Genomic DNA, 20,812 nt, shown 5'->3' on the forward strand with positions numbered 1-20,812 from the left:
ACCCGTTGAGTTGGGTCTCACTGCTCTTGGGTGGGAAGATTATCTGAGATGTCATCAAACCCTCTTCCTAATCACAGGAGGAGCTCACCTGGGCTGGTGCAATGCTGGCAGCAAAGGCAATGTGCAGCCCAGCCCCTCTGGACAGGTTGCCTGGATCCTTAGGAACCCGCAGGGCTGGGGATAGTTTCAGCCACTTTCTGCCATGCAATTTTTGAGAGAGCAAGCAATTGTGAGAGGGTTATGTGGGTTCCTGTGAGCGTGGCTGAAGGGAGAGCTACAGCTACAGAAGCCTGGAGCATTTGAGAACTCTTCAACAGGAAGGGTTATGGGAAACACCCACTTTTATGGGGCAAGGGAAAGGTATCTGTAAGGAAATCTTTCCAGAGACTTTTTATTGCCCCTTCAAAGCCTTCTCTCTAGGCTGTCATTGAGGAAAAAATGGCTACTGCTACTGTATAAAATGCATTATTCTCTCCAGTGCAAATGATTTGTAAACTGATCAATCAAAAATTTACTTTTATTCAGTATTTTGACTGCTCGCCCTTCAAAAAATTAATTTTCAGCATTCCAGGGTTAAAATTTCTCAGTATTGTTGTAAGGTCTTAATTAAAACAAGAGATAAATTGTGATGTATTAAATAAATAAATAAATAATCCAGGACTGATCACAATACATTGGATAGAATGGTGAATGGTTTGAGTTTTCTAAATTACTGATATTACCTGCTGATATGAGGGCTGTTCAAAAGGGCACTTCACTTTTGGGTTTATTTATTAAAATCCTGCACTCAACTGTAAGAAATTAGCCTCCTAGAGATGAATCGCTCCCTACTCAGAGGAGCCTGAAGCAAGGAAACGGATCATGCACACACTGCAGAACTGCACAGTAACACGAGCTCTAATATTTTACTACATCTCTTGCACAAGGTGCTAAACAGCAATGTGAGACAAATGTTTTTGCTGTAATAGTGATGCTCTTAGACATTTTCCTCAAATAATTAATGCTAAATTTACAGTGCTGTACAATATCCTTTTTATCTGGTAACTGGAAGCCCTTAATAACTGAGGTGCAGTGTGAAACACAGGCTATTACCAGGACTCTGACAAGACCTGGAAATATCAATAGATCAGCTTTCAGGTATGAATAAATAAGGAGACAGAATTTCATATGTGAATTTTTATATTGAAGCTGGGATAAAAGGCTGTCTTGAGTTCTTGCACTGGAAACAAAGCTATCCTTTCATTTTTGGTTGGCTACAGGGATTTTTAGCATTTCCCTCAAAGTATGCTCCTTGCAAACACCAGGGCAGTAGAGACCCAGCTCAGATAAGTTCCTCGGCAAACTGGAATGATTTGCAATCTCTCTCCAGCAGGACATACATATGATGGTCATTTTCTCTTTTCCAGTGAGTTTACAGCACAGTAAAGTTGCAGTTTTTGATGGTGTGCAATATCTGTACACTAAAACAATGCTAACCCTGTTCGGGATAAGTTAATTAAACAATGCAATTCCTAATTACTTAATATTTTCATTTTCATTACAATTTTAATTGGACATATGAGGGAAAAGTTCACAGAATTTCATCTGAACCTTGTGATATATCCTGCAATTGGTTGCAGTTACGTTCAGTGCAAGATTTCCCAAATGGGAACACCTTCTATACAGAATTAATATTGTGTAACCCAAATCTGGGTGGTAACAGGGAAGAATGATAAAAGAAACAGGAGAACCCACCTGATTAACATGTGGCTTAAAGGCTAGCATACTATAAGAAGGAAATCTGAAAAGTACAGGAATAGGCTGTCCCTATGTGCTCACAGGCAAGCCAAGGGAAGACTACCAGACTGGCTGAAAAGGGAGCTTTTGCTAGAACTCAGGGGAAAAACAGGAGTTTATACCCTTTGGAAAAAGGGGCAGGCAACTCAGGAAGAGTACAAGCATGCCATTAAGTCATTTCAGTGAAAATTGGAAAGGCAAAAGCTCACTTTTATCATTCTTCCCTGTTACTAAAGGGATTGAGGGAAACCACCCGTGCTTGTATCCCTTCAACCAGTTACATTAGCATCCTGAAGTCCTTTTAAACTGCCCTAGAACTTCTCTATTCTGCCTCCTCACGGACAACCCAGTCAATCAGAAGTGGGTAATAATCACATGTTACTCATCTCCTGGTAACATCTCTTAGCTGAACCCCAGGGAGGCAGCAGACTTTGGGATGGATCCAGACAGCACACAGGGCCCTATTTCCCTGAGAAGGAAATCACTACAACAATTACCATTCTTTCTTCCTTAAAACCCATAGTTGCAATATGTCTGGTTGACTGACTTGCTCTGGGTGAGGCCCTGGGGTAGACCTTCTCCTTCACTATCATTTGCTTGATTATCAAGTTCCAGAATCTCATACCAATTCCACAAGAGCACCTGAGATGGCAAGAGAGGCTGGTAGGGCATTCTCCTGCCTTCCAAACAGGGACCTGTTTCCAACCCTTCCCATTCTTTTAGGTCCCCTCCTTCTGCCTGATGGCAAGAGGCTCAGGTTTCCTCTGATTCTTGCTAAGCTTCCATCTGCTGCATTTCTCTCGGGGAGGGAAGGGTGTGAGTGCCCAGTATATTTCTCTGAAGTTTTCCTGTGAAAGAATGTAAATGCTTTTGTGGGGACATCTCTACTTGTCTGCATCACGGCAGACAAACATCTATTGTACAGCAACATCTATTGTACAGCAACAGGCATTCTCCCTGCCTGTCAGTCCAGAGCTCTTTAATTTGCAAGTAATTTGAGAAACTTTTCTTCTAGTTTTCTTGTAAGATGATATCTCAGTCCATGAGCAAATCCACTCCCATTGAAATAATTAGCATAAAGCAGATTCTTCATTGATTTAGGCTCACAAGCAAGTGTGCTATTTAAAGTCTGTCTTACCTTCAACATGTGGACACTTGAGAGGCTTTGTAAGCATCAGTACCCACCCCCTACTCTCTCAGTCTGTAGTCCACATGTTGAGACATATCAACAGCATAGTAAGTACTTCCTCTGCTTTTGTTTAATCTTTGGTTACCTCTCAGACTACAGTACTGCAGCTGCACTTATCAGCAAGCACTGGAGTGTTTCAGATGCAGAGGAAGAACAGGGGAATGTGTACTTTTGGAAAAAGTTCTGGTATAAGAGGTCAAACCTGCATCCACTTTATTATGGGGCTGTGGTGAGAGCTCATCTTTCTGCAAACAGTCCTGACAGTGGAAGTTAGTCACAGAAGGTAAAACCCAGGGAGACAAAAGGCAAGGAAAGATAAACTGGTAAGACCACTAGCACTGAACCACAGCAAAGCATCCTGTTCCTCTATGCCTCTTCGCATAAAGTCATACAGCAGAGGAAGGGAAGCTTCCAACAGCTTGGCAGACCTCTGAAGTACACAAGGACATTTAACATTCAGCTCAAAGCAGAGAATACCTGCCCCCTGAATTTCTGCAGTACAGGCACATTGGTATTGAGCATTCAAGAAAGTAAGGACTTGAAACCAAAGAATGGCAAAGAGAGACTAGGAACAAAGCAAGATGAATGCCACATACCATTTATCAAGTTTGTCTGTCACATGTATTTGATAATTATGTAGGGTTAATAAATTACCATCAGAGTACATCTGCTGTTGTTTCCTCAGCTATTCATGCCACCATGTGCTACCAGTACTTGTGTTACGATGCACATGAGTGGAGGCTACTGCTTTATAGAAGCTACATCCCTTTGGCCATTCCTCCCGGCCCTGTAACCACCTTCTACCACTCTTTCAAGCACTCTTTGAAGTATATGGTGTAGCAACTATACATTGTACTCTTTGGAGCTATGGCTCCTGGGCCAGAGGACCATAAAAAGAAGTAAAGCTTATATACTTGAAGTAAAAGTTGCGCTCATTGTGCTGCTTCACCAAAACATCCCTCATAAAACATCCTGTTAGGATGTTCAACAATGGCAACGCTTCAATTAACAAAAGTTGTCTCTGTAGGATACTGTACTGATATGTAATGCACACAACTCTCTTCAACTGCAACACTACCTCTTCATATCCACTGCTCTGTCTGAGGCACTCAGATCTCTTCCTGGAAGGACAAGCAGCACCTTAGAGGTTACCATCATACTGTCATCCTTCCTGGAGCCAGGACAAGAGCTCAAGCAGCCTTCTCTCCCATCTCTGCTGGCTCATCTCCAGAGAAACATTAGCTGCAGTTGCTATAACAAATGTTATTCTGGATAAAATGATGAGGTCACAGAAAACATCTACTATTCTTCAAAGGCTGTGTCAAGTACTGTTCACAACACCTGTCACGGAGACTAATACAGGGACATCAGCAATACGACTGCTCTAAGCAGAGCAGTTTACATGAAACTGTCCCAGTAACAGCTACGTTTCTTCTAAACTGAAATAATGACAGTAAACAGAATTTATATAAATAGAAAATGGTTTATTAAAAAACAAACAAACAAAACCAAACAAAAAGTCACAACACAATCTCACTTCACTGTCTGGCCAAAGGTCAGACTTTAATATTGCAGCCATGCTTCAGTCATGTAAGCATGCATATGGAAGGAAAGTTGATGCCTTGCTGGCATGCTCCTCTAGGATGATTGTTAGAATACATTATTTGTGAACACGTTACGAAATTTCAATGCCCACAAGACACTGAAAAAGTGAAGAACAGTTGTTTTATTTACACCTATAGGGTTTCCATAAACACCTGTCACACAAATGCAATTTGGTGCATTTCTAACAGCTGTGAAAACAGTGACAAATACAGAAAAAGCCCCACAAGTAAGCATGCATTCTGCAAGATTTAGGTAATTTTTTTCCCAAAGTCAGTGTATTTCTGAGGAAGTATTTAACTGAATTTCACAAATCTGTGCAAACTACTTACATGAATGGTATCCAAAAGATAGTCCTTTTGAATACTTAGTCACCAAGAATAACAAGTGAGATGAAGCTTTTGTGTGCAGGTTAAGACTTTTCACATACAAATAATGCTGCAGTCCTTCTTTATAACAGAAGGGAACGGATTATTAGAATGACATTCCTGAAACAATCTTCATTTTAAAGTAACTGTTTCATTAATAAGGCTGCTTTTAAACAAGTTACTCTGAAAGAAAGCTTTCAAGATCATCCAAGGGAGCTTATATGCATGCTTTGTCTTCATTGCTAGTCATTTCTGATGAACACTGCTCAGGTCTGTGGTTTAGGTATGTGTAAATCATGATGAGGATTCTGAAAACACTTTTATCGAAGAAGCTGCTCAGCCTCCTTGAACTTGCTTTCTTTTGTTTTCCTCAGTAATGCCTGTTTTATAGCATTGATCTTTTCATCAAGTTCAGCCAGTGAATAGCTCTGCTAAAAGAACAAAATAAAAATCACAATCATTTACATCTTGTAATTGCTAGAGAAGTGGCTTATCACTTGATACTTGAGGTCACTGCATATTGTACTAAGTGATAGAACTACTTCTGCAGAATTGTCTGAATCTAGTCTTTGCCTTTTTACATTTAAAGGAAAAAGAATGTAAACTTGCAAGAAAGTCAGTCCTAATCATGGATCAATACATTCATGATACTTTTATTAGATGCTTGTTTAGTCTGCTCATAAAAAAATCCTAAGAAATCCCTTCATGTTAAAACACTCGATGAGACTACTTACATTTTGCAGAACTTGGGTTTACAGCTAAAGGGATTTTTTTGCTACAGCCCAACATAAAGCTCCTATGTACCACTTAACCTGATAATTTTTTTATGTTTTCTTACAAAAGCTGGTCATCATCCTTTTTATAAAAATATTTCACCCTATGCAGGACTTTTTTTTTCCTAAACAAGCCTACTTTCTCAAGTCTCAGATGGCCCATATCCCATTCTAAGCACTCCTCTCAGTCCATTTGTCTCCAAGGGTGATACTAGGAGCAGACAAGGTTCCAGCCATGGTCCCACCTGCACCAATAACTTCTCTCTTGTACCAGGCACATGGTAAATGCACTCTCTTATGTGATGGTGGTGTGAAAATGCCACGTCTTACTGACAGGTTAATATCTGCTATGATGTTGGGTCTTTCTGCAGTACTTTTGCCAAGCCAGCCATTTCTACTTTTGTCTTTTCATAAACCAATAAAGCAAATTGAAAAATAATTTTTAAATCAACAAAAACCACTATGCCACAAAACAAAAATGGAAGACATTAATGAGGGCTGATTAGAATACAGAAATTGCCTGTTACTCTCAGCTTGATTAACAGCATTATAGATTTGTTTTATTCAATCATCCTCCTAACTGGTGAAAACTCTAGTATGTATTCTTAGAAGACTCATTTCATTCTAACATCCATTAGCTTTTTGTCTCCTTCCTTCTTTGACAGCAAGCTATTCAATGTTGATGCAGCTACTTCTGAGAACTTACATACTTGCTTCACAGAACTTCTGCTTACTTTCCACTCAAAACATCCTAAACTTAAGAAAAACAAGAGTTAATAGCACTTACATGGGGAGATTGAACCTTTCTCCTCTTGCCAGAACAGCTCTGAAGAAAAGAGAATCAAAACTTAATGTTGCACTGACAGAAGACCACAAATAATTCTGTAACAATATTGTTAAGAGTCTTTAAAGTATAAAAAACCCCCACTGACTGCCATTCCATGGATTAAAGAAACGTTTTTTATAATTAAGTACTTTGGATCATGAGAAATGCTACTGGAGAGCAGTCAGAAGCTGTTGAAGCTTCTCCACACTTGGCAGTCAACAACTATCAATTTAACTGAAGCTTCCTTCAGACAGAATTGAGCTTTTGAAACTGTCAATATTTTCGTCCCTAAAATTTGCCTATATCCACACCAATATTTATGCAAAACTTCAGCTAAAATGTGCTAATTACTGTGCAACACTACTATTGCCACCATCAAATTTTTTTCCCTCATCCGCATTCTGGAGATCCTAAAGCATTTTCAATAGAAATCTCAGCTTGTGAAAGTGTATCTTTTAACTTCTGGTTTTCAGCCACTTGAAGGAATATCCTCACAAATAAAGAACCTTACTGGTCTCCAACACAAATTTTAAAAATTAAACAAAAAATGTGTACTATTGCTATTGATTTTTATTAACTGACTCTTCTTTGGCTAGTCTCAAGGGAGAAGATATAAATTAAATTGCAATCAACAGTAAAAGAGACATTTTTAGTGTTACATGGGGAAAGAAGAGCAAGATAACAGACAAGAAATTTCTACAGTCAAACAGAGCCTAATGTAGTAACAACTAGTGCTCTCTTTGTCCTAATATCCTTTGGTGAGTGAAGGTTAAGATGTACTATTCAGAGAGGGACAGAGCTCTGCCTGAAAACCAGAAATAAAGGAAACTAAGTCACAGAATCACATGAAGCCATTTTCAAACAGTTTGCTCTCTCATCTTTTCGGAAGCTATTCACATATCGTTAGCAATCAGATCATGAACAGAAGCCCAAATTATTTCAGCTGTTTCAAGCCCTTAATGATTTGTATCAAAAATCAAAACTTCAGTCAATTTTCTTGACACAAGAAGAAATTCAGATCTTAAGGCAAGGGGGACAAATACAAACTTTCTGACACATTGCTTACAAATTAGTTAAGCTTGGGTGGCAGCAATTTTTTTCCCCCCAACAGATACTTTCCTCATTTGAGTGAGAAATTAGGTAAATATGAACTTGATTAGATGGTCCAAATGTAACATAACCACTACACCAAGCCAGAGTTGTTTATTAAAAGTTTCTGCCCTCCGAGTTTAAATTTTTTCTCTCTACATCAAAGATTCAAGCACAAAAGGCATAAATACATTTAGACATACTGACAGAAGGTAAGAAAATTTCTTACTACAGATTGAAAATATTCAGGAGACAGTCCTTCCAGCTCAAGGATTTTATCTTCAAGCTTCTTAATTCTCTGATAAATGTCTCTTGGTACTGGACCACCTAAATACATAATAGTAACGCAAAGAGATCAGGAAAAGTGCGTAAAAATTTATTTAACTAAAGATTGCAAGTCTGACATTTGAATTCTTCAAGATTAGCTATCAACCAGCAGCTGAACAAAATAAATGGATGGGATAATATAAAGGAAGTATAATTAATATGATTCGGGGTAAAACCTGATTGATAAACCAGTGTAGTCAATGAAAGCAGTAAGACAACTTCATGTAGTTGGCTGAAGTATGTCTGTCAAGGTCCCTGAAACAACTAATGATCACTCTTTGCAATACACTGGTCATGAAATGTCACTTCAAAGCTGACACCAGCATTAGGAGAGAGCAGATAGGATGGCAGGCCACACATGAATTCTTGTCACAAGAACAGCGTTTGCTTGACCATAGATGGGAGAACAGGAGTGGGGAATGTGTGTACTGAATAACAGAGGTCTGAAAAAAAAAATCAAAAAAATGACCAAACAAACAAAGAAGACCTAAGCTCACCCAAGAATCACCCTGACAAAAAAAAACTCACAACAAAACCCACTCACATCACAAAAACAACAGCACCAAAAAAATCCCAACTCAAGCTGTTTTCATCTATACTACAGCAGTTTGGGCTTGTTTCTTCATGTAAAAATGGAACTGATCAGATCTGTCTTAGGAAGCATCTTATTTGCACTCCATAGTAGTCTATAATGAAGTAACTATATGAAATAACTGTTTATCACAACTAAGTACTGGGTACTCTAACTTAAATGAATGCTTCCAAACTGTACTGACAAGCAAGGCCATAGCAAGCTTTTACTTTTTGACACCCATTTCCTTTTATATCTGGGTCTGTTAGACAAGACAGTTCTATTCCACAAATGACCACAACAGCACTAATGTGGGGTGTGGGGTTTAATTTTTTCTCCTTTCAAAGAAACAATTGTGCTGGTAGCTTCACTCCTTCAGTTGTGCTCTCTACTCAACACTGAGCACCTACTAATTGAATTGGCTAACTATCACTCTTAATATTGCTTTATTTTAATGTAAAGGGAAAAGAGCAGTACTAGCACTGGAAGCTGTTCTGAAAAACAGCCAGCAAGTCAAGATTAACTCTTTCTGTTGCTGGAAGCAAAAACTGGTGGAACAGGTAGTGAAGGCATGTTACTGCTCAGATGAGTATTTTTTGCACAGCTGCTGGGGTATGCATCAAATAATATTGAGATGTTCGCCATGACTGCTGATTTGAACAGGAATTGAGCTGGTGTTGCATGCCTCCATCTTCTTAACTTATACTATAGTTTACCTGACCCATTCCTTCAAACAAAATTTGATCACCTATTAGAGGCACAACCGGGAAACAAGGACCCCTCCTTAGCTACCTCCAGTCATTGTCCCTGATATGCATGAACTCCAAAGTTACACATTGTAACCCTAATGCTGGCCAGCCACTTCCAAATTCTGTTTCTATGCACAAAAGCCACCTTATTTTTGAGACAGCTATAGAGCTAAACATCAAGTTCTGACTGCTGCCTCAAGAGTATCAATGCATGTCTCACTCTCCTTGCTACCAGACAACTTTAATCCACTACACAGTCACAGGAATCCAGCAAGCTAGTCAATGTTCCAAATATTTTTAAGATAATGGATTGGCATCTATTCAATATTCAGAAGACAAAAAAAAAAAAAAAAATCAAGTGTGTCTGCAGTGTCACGTGTAGAAAATTCACTTAACTAGATGGAGATTTGGCTTCTGCTCTGAAAATAATTTTCAAGAAAAATACTAATTCCTCCTTGGTAAGTGCCTCATTGTGCCTCAGTGCCGTATTATGGAAAACCAGACTGGGGTAAGGAAAGCAACTGAAAAGCAACTGAAATCTGAAAAACATCAATAGCCTGACAGCTATGGCATTTATTTAATGAAAGGTATGGACTCATGTTTGCAGGCCTAAAGAGAAGTAGTGACAACAAGCTTCCCACATTCTGGGAATTAATCTTTATGCCTAAACGTTATTTCAAGAAACATTTTTCATCTTTAGGAAACAGTTTCAGGTCATCCTTTTTGTTGATTCTATCACCAGCCCACGAGTTGTCCATGAAGCAGCCCTTAGTCCTAAACTCAGCTTTTCCTGTTAAGTGGGTCAAAGCAGGACTCCAGTGGCTATGGAGAACCCCAATCTCTAGATATTCCATATTATTTTAAATCCTGTTCTGATGAGCCTCCCTCTTATTTGCCACCACATAAAGTATACATTTGCTAACTCAGCAACTCAAATTGGGCATCAGCCTGGGTTCCATTTTGGGCATAAAATACTAAACATTAGATCGCTGTACTTGGGGTGAACAAAACCCTTCAGCAGATTTAGACACTTTTTTTACAGCATCAGTTTTTATAGACTTGCTCAGTTTCACGACAGTAATCATGACTATAGCATAAAATGGCACACCAATGTCAAAATGAGAACATCATACAAACCTGTTTGTAACCGTAAGTGTGCTTCGATGTTTTGCAATCTCTCCTCAACCGCTTGGTTTCCACAATCATGCACAGGTACACTGGCTTTGTGACTGGACCCGTGCATTCCTTCAGACCTAGTCTGAGGTCCGTACGTATTTACTACCCTAGAAACTAGGTAAAGAGAAAATAAATATCACATATATGCACACGAAACACAAAGCAGATCTAACTAAAAGAATCAAAATACTGAAGCACAAAAAACTGAGTTAAATCAGTTTTACAGAAGTCTTGCATATGAAGTAAGATCAAAAGTTCAAGTAAAAGCATTTTCTTATTTTTATTGCATAAGTAACTAAACCTAACAAAATCCCTGGATTTTACATATGCAAAGCAAAAGAATTACTTATACATTCATGTAGAATGGCAGTGTCAAGAATTTGTCATCAGCTGCTGATAAACAGCAGAAACCTTGATATCTATGTCAGCAGTTGCACATGAGAGCGGTGAATGCAAAGAGGCCGGACCCAGTATTACAGGAAGCATCATAAATACATGAAGATGAGGAGAGGTACACAACTGAAGAACCAATACAAACCTCAGCAAGGAAGTCATTTCTAATTTTTGTCATCTGGATGAAAGCTTTCATGATTCTTAGCTGCCTCTAGGACTATCTTTTACCCATGTCTTCATCAGAAGATTTTGCTCACTTCTCATTAAATCAGAGTAATTTCTTAAGTTCTCCTCATAGAACTCCTGCAGCATACTGCAGATTTAAAGACTACATTGGCAGCTCTAGACAGTGAAGCACACACACTCATACACCATCCTACATACATACACCTTCAATAGTACAACATGCTACATTCTTGCTTGAATTTATGCTGGTTTTACTTCCAATTCCTTTCTAAGTGTTTTTCACATTTCAGTTACGAACTGTTCCTTGAAATGAAAACTTCCCTTTTTTCCTGTATTATGCTGCCATCCAACCAACAAATTAGCACTCAGTTAAAAACAGTGACTACTGAAAGAGGTTCTTTGTGAAAGATTTTAAAATCAAACTCACTTCCCCATTTCCTTCTTAGCTCACCATACTTTTCAATACTTATTATTTTGCTTTACACTATAATTTTAATTTACAGAATTCAAAATAATTAATTGGCTTCTAGGACCAGTATCAAGTGGATAACTGAATATGACCACTCTCAAAAATGCAAAAGAGGGTTACTTTCATCCTCATTTTGGGTATTTTGTTTGTTTCTAAAGGGTAACTTGCGTACACCTAGAGAGCAGCAGACGAACAATCAATATTTTACACACAACTTCTGCTGGACATAATTTCTATACTACTTATTCCTTTCCAAGACATAATGCAGTGATAAACTCATTTCCCAGCTTGTCACTTCTTATAAATCTATATCTTAGAACTTCCACTGTCCCAAAATTATATTCTATTTCAATACACTTGCACCAACTAATGAAAAATAGAAGATAATCCTATTTAATCTCAATTCCTTATTGATTGTTTCACATTAGAAGAAAAACTAGGTATTGTTCAGCTTCCCTGTCCTGCTTTATCTTTTCCACATTTCCTTTCAGACAATGAAAATAATGGTTAGGCACTGAAGACCAAAACAAAAATATTTCGTTTGGTCTTTAGTGCCTAAACATTCATTTAGTGAAGCAGCTAAGGGATTTAAAACCTTGAAGACATAAATGAAGATGTAAAAGTATTCACCAGAGTAAAAAAACCCCAATACATTAAGTTTGCATTTTTGAGCATTCTATAAAAAAGTTCTGATATCAAATACTTACCAGTGCTGTTATATCTGGACACTTAAATGGGTATTAGAAAAGTTGCTTACCCTTTATATGACTTTTAAATCCAGGATAGGGTGTGAAAATTGCATCTGTTCTGGCACAGCTGTTTTCTAAACAAATAATGATATAACAAGTAAGGTCCAAATTATGTATTTATAATTGAAAATATGCTAAGCAGCATCAACTTTGATGCTTTAAACAAATCTAATTAAAATGCTTCAAACAATAAAAAGAATCAGGAATATTTAATTCATTCTATAAACACTTGCCCATTAATAGTTTTACACACTTGCATGAACTTACTGCTTTTAATTGGGTAAGTCACTCATATAAATGTATTCACATGTATAAATAGAAATTTACTGGATCAGGACCAAATTTATTTGGTTCTTACTTTTCACTGCATTTCTCTGTAAATTATTTCCTTCTTCCTGTACAGAAGCCTTTTCCCATTGTTATTCTGGTTTTATGTCCTTTTCTGAAACTCTCCTATTTTTTGACTGATCTAGTCATCAGCCTTCTTTCCTAAACATTTCTGCATTGATTCTGATCCATGTGACTTCTTTCATTTGCCTAACCATAAAACCTATAGCATGGACCACCTTAATTTATTCTAATGTTTCTATTTCCATAGAAATCTCTGTTCATTTCACCAAAGCTCTACACATATTTTATTACGCCTGAACAATGAGACCAGTCTTTATTATCAATTCTTCTGTACATAATTAACAATTTTGGGAAACATATTTCACTATCTAGCACATTCTACTAAACTTCAGCTGTCCTTTGCATCCCAACTAACATTCAAGCAGTTAAACTCTCTACAAAGCTTACTGAACAATAAGCTTTGATCTCTAAGAGCTTAAGTACCTCACAGAGACAATGCACATATAGGTTCACAGGTACTTAGAAAATATCTCTGTACTACTTGTGTAGTTATGTATGTAAAACTGCCTTAACCTCCGAGATGCATTTGGCTACAGTTACTGATACTGTAGCTGGGATCCAGTCTGCCAGATGGATTTAAGATCGGTTACACGTACAGCCAATTGTACTACAATGGGAGTAATGTTAAAAAGAACAAGTCATTTCAAGTAGCTAGTAATTCAAATTCGTTGTAAGAAATACTTCTTTGTAATTTAACTAGCACTAAATTAACTTCAATTTGAATATGCAAGTCACAAGACATTTCTGAATTGCAATTCTATTTACGTTGGAGGAACACCTAGTTAAAACACCGGGAACAACAGCTACAAAAACACTGGGAACAACAGCTACAAAATCATCTGATCTAAGATAGCAATTCTTAAAATTAACATAATAATAAATAGAATCTTTTACAGGATGCATTAAACATTGTCATCCAGTGACTACTCTGAATTTATTTTTCTATCTGACATATGCACTGCACATGCAAGTTCTAAATTTTAAAACAAAGTTGCTCTTGAAAAAAAGTTCTGTTTTAAATATAGATTAGTGCTTTTGAAAAACAAAAAAACCCAAACCAAACAAAAAAAAAACCCAAAAACAAACCAACAACCCCCCCCTCCCCCAAACTTAAATTACTATGAAGATTAAAGTCTGGCTAGCCAGTTACCTTGATTACAATCAATAACATTGCAAAATTCCCTGACATTATTTTCATTGATCTCGGCTTGTTTCCTCTCGATGAAGGCTGATATCCGCCTGTCAATCTGCAGGTAATAAACATGATGGCATATATCTATTTCATTCTTGAAAATTTGGAAAGGTCTTTCATTTTTCTGTTTTTAAACTCACATAGATCACTTACTTCTGCTTTTCCAGCTTTTATTTGGACCACTTCTGGATCAAAATTAAAATGAGCATCCTTCAGATCTCTCAAGTCATAACTTGCATAGTTTTCTTCAGCCTGACTGTTACCATCATAAACATCTAAACTTGTCTGGCTTTCTGTTTTACCTCCAGGTTCAACATGGCCTGTATTTTCCTCTTTGATCAATGACTGGAGCTTTTCTAAGAGAGGCTGAACAAAGAAAACAGTGTATTAGTGTTAAAAAAGTCCAAAAGTCCCAAAGCCAAGGAGACAAGTACTATTACAATTTCCAGACTAATGGAAATAATTTTGGGAATTACAACATCTTCCTCTGATGGAACGCAGTAATAAGATTAAAAAGAATTTCCAAATATTGTGCACACCACAATTCTGACCTTTTTGACCTGTCTTTTAGAGGTTTGTAGAGGAAAACTCCCAAATTTCTATGAAAATCTGCCCATACTCCTGTATCACTAGCTAAATCAAAGCTTCAATTCTGGCATCAATGCCACTTAATTAACATGTCATTCAAATGCTTACTCAGAACAGTAAGGCTTAGTATTTTTCCTCCTTAACATGAAATCCGGTGCTCTTACACTGTAAAGCCTTTATCACATCAGCACTACATTCTCCACTTGAAACCACAGTTGCCCAAGCGAATGAGAGAACACAGACATGAAATACATAGGCATTATCATGAACACATGCTTTGCTTGACACAGTTGATTATCTACTTAGCTCATGAAATTAAATGAGAAAAGGCACTGACATTTATGGCAGAAAAAAAAAAGCTTATTTTACCGCAGTAACTCCTACATACAATGTAACATCAAAACCTCAGTATATATATATATGTCCCTGTCTCTTTTTCATTTCCATCAGTTTCATCTAGTCTGAATTTTACTGCTTATTTCCTCTCTAGAGATTATTTTAATTTTTTTAAAGGCAACATGATTTTTAGCAGTCACATTTTCTGAAATCGAATCAAATTCCCACTTGTAGCATTCTTACATGTTGGATATAAATTTTATTTGCATTTATCTTGCATATTTTCTCTTTCTGCTCATCACACCAAAGATCTGGTGGATGTCTGGAAAACAAAAGGTCTTTCTTTTACCTACAGACAAGAAAATACAGAAATTTCCCTTTTCATCCTCTCAGTACTAGGCACCTCAATTCATTGACTAGCTGAAGGAAAACAGTAGTACCCAAATCCCATCTTTTACATATGAACTATCAAGGTCAAAACACTGCTCAGTTACCAGCTGACAAACTGCTAACCCTCCCTGCCATGCAACTAAATTACTTTTGGCAGGGTTGGAAAGTTTCAAATAGTTAAAAGAAATGACAGTAATGGTGACTGGCTACTTGGCAAGATGAGACATTAATGTCAAAGAAATTACTCTTTAAAAAAAAAAAAACCTACGTCGAAAATATATTTAATTGCAGTAAGACACTCCAGGATGTGTCATGCTGGGATAATGCCACTTCTTGAACCACTGAAAGCACTCTATGAGCCTCAAAACTCACCCAACGCATGGAATCATTATCATAGCATGACACACACCTGCCGTGTCTTATTGCTTAATTATAACCCACCATAGATGGAAATGTATCACATTTACAATGCAAGTCTAGAAATCAATGAGGCTGCATTTATTCAGCCTGCTCACCTACAGTGGCTATTCCCACCACTAATCTGAAAAATCCATAAATGTGAGTACCTATGGAGCATAGTGGAATCCCAAGCATTTAATACTTTTTCAATCCTTTTTTATTGAACACAGTAATATAAGAAGAAAATTATTGGAATTTTACAGTTGAGATTACTTTTAGGTGTTGATCACATTTGTCAAGACAAATGTGTCCCATGAAATATTTACCTGTAAACATAAAATATGCTGCTGAAGTGCACTAAAGAGCAAGGATGGCTGAAGTGCTGATGTGCTCTGAAGCTTGCTCCAATCGATTACAACTTTCACAATATCCTCTCCCAGATTAAGCTTCAACAGGGCAAAACAATAAAAAATTGTATTACATGTATTAACATCAAAAAGGTATACAAGACTTCTACAAAATAACAATCATGCTCAGTCTCATATAGACCCATCCTAATTTTAGACGAGAACATTGGAAAGATTTGATATTAATTATAGTCCAAGCAGCTATCACTTTCCAAGTAAGCTAGTATTTGTAGAGTATATTCTAAAAAATATATATATAAAGTTCTTTACTAACTTATCATGCTTTCATTGTATTAATTCAGTCCTTGGCTTTATTTAATTAATGTTATGTAGGAAAGCATATTGTTCATGTTAATCACTCACACTATCTTTTCTTTTAATGGACACTAGAACTACCAGCATGAAGAAACATGACCCAGGATAGCAGTCTCCTGTAACTTGATATATTTTATTCCAAGATTGCAAGACTGTCCATGCCTGCATGACCCATGTCTTGATGTAACACCATGGCACATTCTTGAATTTTTACTTGCTGATAATCCAAAGGAAGCTTTATAGTAAAAGTAAGTGCATAAAAATATGTATTTTTTAATATCCCAAAGTTTAACAAACTCTAGATTACACAGCACCACTATTAAACCTATTTTCAAATCACACTATTTTCCTTTATATGCACTGAAATGAACAATTGCCACAGTCTATTCTCAGTACCAAGGAATTGCAATATTTAACTCCCAAGACAATAAACACACATAATAAATTTGAAGTATTGTTTAAAAGAACTGTGTGTCTTCTCTAAGCTATAAATTCCAAGATGATTGTCAACAAACTCTAATGGGATAACACCCTTTCACACCCCACTTTGCCCTTTTTTTTACAATAAAGCTTTTCTCAAGATCTTAAAGAGATCATCACTTTCATTTCCCAAAGCTAAGAAGGTTGTTATCCAACCAAACATCCTGCAAGTGATACCCCAAATTCTAAATACAGAAAGAATTCTTTTTTGAAATCAAGAGGACCTACAGGTACTCTGCTTGCAACACTGAATTCCCAATTCATATGCATACTTGTGTATCTACTCCTCACTCCTTCCATTAAAATAAAAAGTAGGGGTGGAAACAGAAAAAAGGTACCTCAGGAAGATGACAAAAGTGACCTTTAACTCATGGTCTAAAGACATGTAACTTCTAACAGCATCAAACATTATAAACAAGAACAAAAAATGCATATGCACTCATGTCCTGAAGGCACCACAAAGTGTATGGAACACTGAGAACTGGACACAAGAAATGCCTCCATCACTCTGAAGGCAAAGCTGTGGATGATAAGCTGTCCTACCTTAGTTTCAAATCTCAGCATTAACACAATTTTGTAAAGGATTATAAACCTGAGTCCTCCTTCTTTAGTGAAAGATGAGCCTTGCTAAATTCAGGGTTAGCTCCCAAATTACATAGCAAAGGAGACAGTCTGACTGGATATATAATGTATTTTAGATCATCTTCACAAATGGTTATCCCTGTTTAGTACTTAAGCACACAGGATCTAGGAAAAGTAATGTTCTAGGATATACTAATCTTGAAGAAGTTTCAAAATGAAGAGTGTATTTAGAACTTAGTAGGAATAAAATTTACAATAGGAATTAAGCCTGTGCATGTGATCATCTGAAGCACGTATTTCTGCCCGAGGTATCTAAAGTAACATCTCCTATATGCTATATTACAGTCTAGTGACAGGGTAAAAAAGGTGCAGATTAAGTCATCCAAATGAAACAAAATAGAAGTCTTACTACAATTTCCTAACAAGCCTCCTTTTTCAAAAAGAATAAGCTGATATGTGCCTTCGTATCATAACGGACAACTCCTGTCCAGGTGGTTCAGGGCACAAAAAGCAACAGAACTTCTAACTTAAAATAATTTAGAAGCCAGTCATATTTTTAACTCACAGACACTGCTTTTAAATACAAGTCAATAATAAACCCTTCCTGCATCAGCAGAAGTTTCTCAGTCTTTTACATCCTACTACTTATTAGAACTGTGACAAAAAGATTTATAAATTCAGTGCTTTGATAACTTCAAAGCCTTTGACTAATTACAAGTCCACAGCCTATTCAATTTACAGGATCATATGTAATTTCAGCCCTTTGAAATTTGTTTTATGTAAACACTGGCTATCACTTGACTCTTAAAGAACTTTTCAGGATCAGCTATATTGGTTTTAAGAGCTGTTATTCTCAGAAGTCCTCCTGGTCACGTACTGCCATTGATTGCTCCAGTAAAAAAATTCCTGTGCCAGAAATATTCCTGCTTACAGCCCAATTTACCAGCATAAATCCAACTTAAACTACTATAATGAATCAAACTGTGACAGCTAACAATCTGGCACATGCTCAGTCATCTCTACAGAAGGGAAATGGGGAATCGGTACTTTCAGTCAAAAATGCAAGACAGTTTGCTAGGATCCATACGGGGGTAAAACACAGCAGTTAAACCTGTCAGAACTCGAGCACTGGCTGACAAGTGTGTAACTCAGCAACTAGAAAGGATCAGGACTCAGCAACTAAAAGGACTTTCACAGCCAAGATAGAGCAACCAGATCCTTCTCCAACCAGTGCACTGGACAGTGAAATGTGTCTGTTGTCATGGAAAGAAGACACTCCAGGCACCAAAGAAGACAATTGTACTTCTGCACCACAGTACTGCAACTCCACTGAGGGGATGTAGCCACTCTGAAGAGCTCTCTCACAATGGGCTGTGCACACTCAGTTATTTTTAAATATCACCAGGGCCTTTCCAGTGACATGCTAGTTGTAGAGCCAGCTTTGGAGAAAAAGTAAGCTGCTTAAGTCAAGAGGGAAAAGTAACAGTTTTGAATGTAGTTTAGAAACAATTAAAAATTTGTGATGAATATCCTAGTTAAGCTTTTAGGAAACTTTCCCCTTAGTCTCCTTTCTGTTTTTCAGAAATACAAGAGTTCCAACTTTTCTCTGATGTGTTCTACTACTGTCATTCATACTGCTGTCCTCACGCTTAGATAAACTGACAGTCACTAGCTCTTCATTGATCACACTCAGAATTTTCATCAGGAAGAATTAAGGAGCCTTTAAACCTCAAGAGAGAGTTTTCATGCCTCAGTAATCCTATGAGCCAGCTGTGTCTGGACATCACACTGTTTAGTGCTGTACTCCTGTTCAAAAGCCATGGTAGTTTTTAACTATTTTAGAGACAGGAAAACTGAGACTTAGTTAACTAAGTCCCTGAATTATCAAGCCCTTAATTTTGGTTGCATTTGTTTGAAAAAAGAGACAATTGCTAGCATACTTGGAGGAGAGAAGCAAATATAACAGAATTCTATACAGGTGAGAGGTGAAACACTCCAAAAAATCATTTCAGATCAGCCAGCAGCTACTCCTAAACTGCCTCTGCATCTAAGAGCCCATTTCTGTACCAGACATACAATAAGTTACACTAGCTCCTGCAGATATTGCTCATCATCTGGTCCCAAACCTTCAAACTGCTAACTCTTTACATAAGAGTGTGCTTCTACTGCCTTCACAGAACGACATAAATGTTTCCACAGTGGAAAATTAATCTGTATATTGTTAATACCAATAAATAAGTTATTACTAAAACCTTCTCCTGATAAGGGCCTTCCACCACTGCTGTGACATCTGTTACACAACTCACAGACATTACTAAACATGAAATATGTGTTTCAACTTAAGTACCACAGAGCAGAGCACCTTTAAAAATTCTGACCCTTAGATACACTGTGTGTTTCATAGCATGCCATTACCAAGGCAGGGCTAACTTCAAGCTCCTGTTCATTTATTTTGATTTAATGCACTGTAAGCTTTCAGCAGCCTCTCAATTCAGAGTAATTAATTAAGATACGGTAATTAAGCAAATTGACTTTCCCATGGAAGAGATCATCCGTCAAACTACAAAGTGGCACCCGACGTCCCGTCCCTGCGAGGCCAAGGCACGGTCCCGGCCGTGCGAGAGAAGCAGCAGCAGCCACGCACCCCGGGCTGCCCCGGCCGGAGGGAGCGGGGGAGGCAGCCGGCACCGCCGCCCCAGCCCTGGTGAGCCAGGTGAGCCCGAAAAACCCCCAGAAGAGAGGCAGCTCCCCTGTGCGTGGCAGACTTATGTCCTCTGCAGCGCCCTACCCTACTCCCGGAGCCCACAAGAGCCCCGCAGGCCGGGGAGAAGCCGGAGCCAGCCCTGCGTGGGCCGCCCACGTGTGGCACACTTATGTCCTCTGCAGCGCCCTGCCCTACCCTACTCCCGGAGCCCACAAGAGCCCCGCAGGCCGGGGAGAAGCCGGAGCCAGCCCTGCGTGGGCCGCCCACGCGAGGGGATGAGAGGCGGGCGCGGCGCCCAGCCCAGCTCCGCCCAGGACCTCTCCCTCCGCCCGCCCCTCACTCACCTGCCCCGCCAGCCCGGCCAAACAGCGCAGGGCGCTGCTCGCTACCTCGGAGGCCGCAGGGTCGATCTCCGGCACGCGGGCGCCGGGCGGGAGCGGGCTGGGCGCCGCCACCGCCGCCGCCATGACACCGGACCAGACCGCGGCCGCGCCGTCGCCTCGCGATGACGAACGCCGGGCGCTGGCTCCGCCCCCGCGCTGATGGACAGGCGCGGCAGCCAATGGCGGGACTCCGCAGCGCCGGCCCGGGCCGAGGAGCGCGCTCCCGTGGCCGCTGAGGGGGCGCGCTCCCGTGGCCGCTGAGGGGGCGCGCTCCCGTGGCCGCTGAGGGGGCGCGCTCCCGTGGCCGCTGAGGGGGCGCGCTCCAGCCCGGCACCGCGCTCTGTGTGCCCCGGCTCCGGCCGAGCTGCCGGGGGCTGCCAGC

At 39.0% G+C, this 20,812-nt stretch overlaps 1 protein-coding gene across 3 annotated transcripts; it reads right to left on the reverse strand.

The window, feature by feature from the left end:
- Nucleotides 1-4,434: 4,434 nt before the first annotated feature.
- On the reverse strand, nt 4,435-20,538 carry LOC121333568 (MAP3K12 binding inhibitory protein 1). 3 transcript variants are annotated; one of them, XM_041400017.1, is made up of 9 exons: nt 20,392-20,538; nt 15,886-16,005; nt 14,000-14,212; nt 13,805-13,901; nt 12,252-12,317; nt 10,408-10,560; nt 7,853-7,950; nt 6,496-6,534; nt 4,435-5,366 (listed from the first exon to the last, which is right to left on the reverse strand). In XM_041400017.1, the coding sequence occupies exons 1-9, from the start codon at nt 20,512-20,514 to the stop codon at nt 5,256-5,258; spliced, it is 1,020 nt and encodes a 339-aa protein (XP_041255951.1). In that variant the 5' UTR covers nt 20,515-20,538; the 3' UTR covers nt 4,435-5,255. The 3 variants fall into 3 exon arrangements, with proteins under 3 accessions (XP_041255951.1, XP_041255961.1, XP_041255968.1); XM_041400027.1 differs by having other exon boundaries at nt 4,435-5,363; nt 20,392-20,534; XM_041400034.1 differs by lacking the exon at nt 15,886-16,005 and having other exon boundaries at nt 20,392-20,534.
- Nucleotides 20,539-20,812: the final 274 nt, after the last annotated feature.

This window comes from Onychostruthus taczanowskii, unplaced genomic scaffold (assembly GCF_017590055.1).
Source record: "Onychostruthus taczanowskii isolate IOZ18803 unplaced genomic scaffold, ASM1759005v1 scaffold1, whole genome shotgun sequence".
NCBI lineage: Eukaryota > Metazoa > Chordata > Aves > Passeriformes > Passeridae > Onychostruthus > Onychostruthus taczanowskii.

What these genes read in the sequence shown, in the direction of transcription:
- LOC121333568 (XM_041400017.1), bottom strand. Translation starts at nt 20,514, where the DNA reads ATGGCGGCGGCGGTGGCGGCGCCCAGCCCGCTCCCGCCCGGCGCCCGC. An exon ending in TGGCCGGGCTGGCGGGGCAG is followed by an intron (nt 16,006 to 20,391) that starts GTGAGTGAGGGG and finishes GCCCTGTTGAAG; the next exon opens with CTTAATCTGGGAGAGGATAT. An exon ending in AGCATATTTTATGTTTACAG is followed by an intron (nt 14,213 to 15,885) that starts GTAAATATTTCA and finishes TTCTTTGTTCAG; the next exon opens with CCTCTCTTAGAAAAGCTCCA.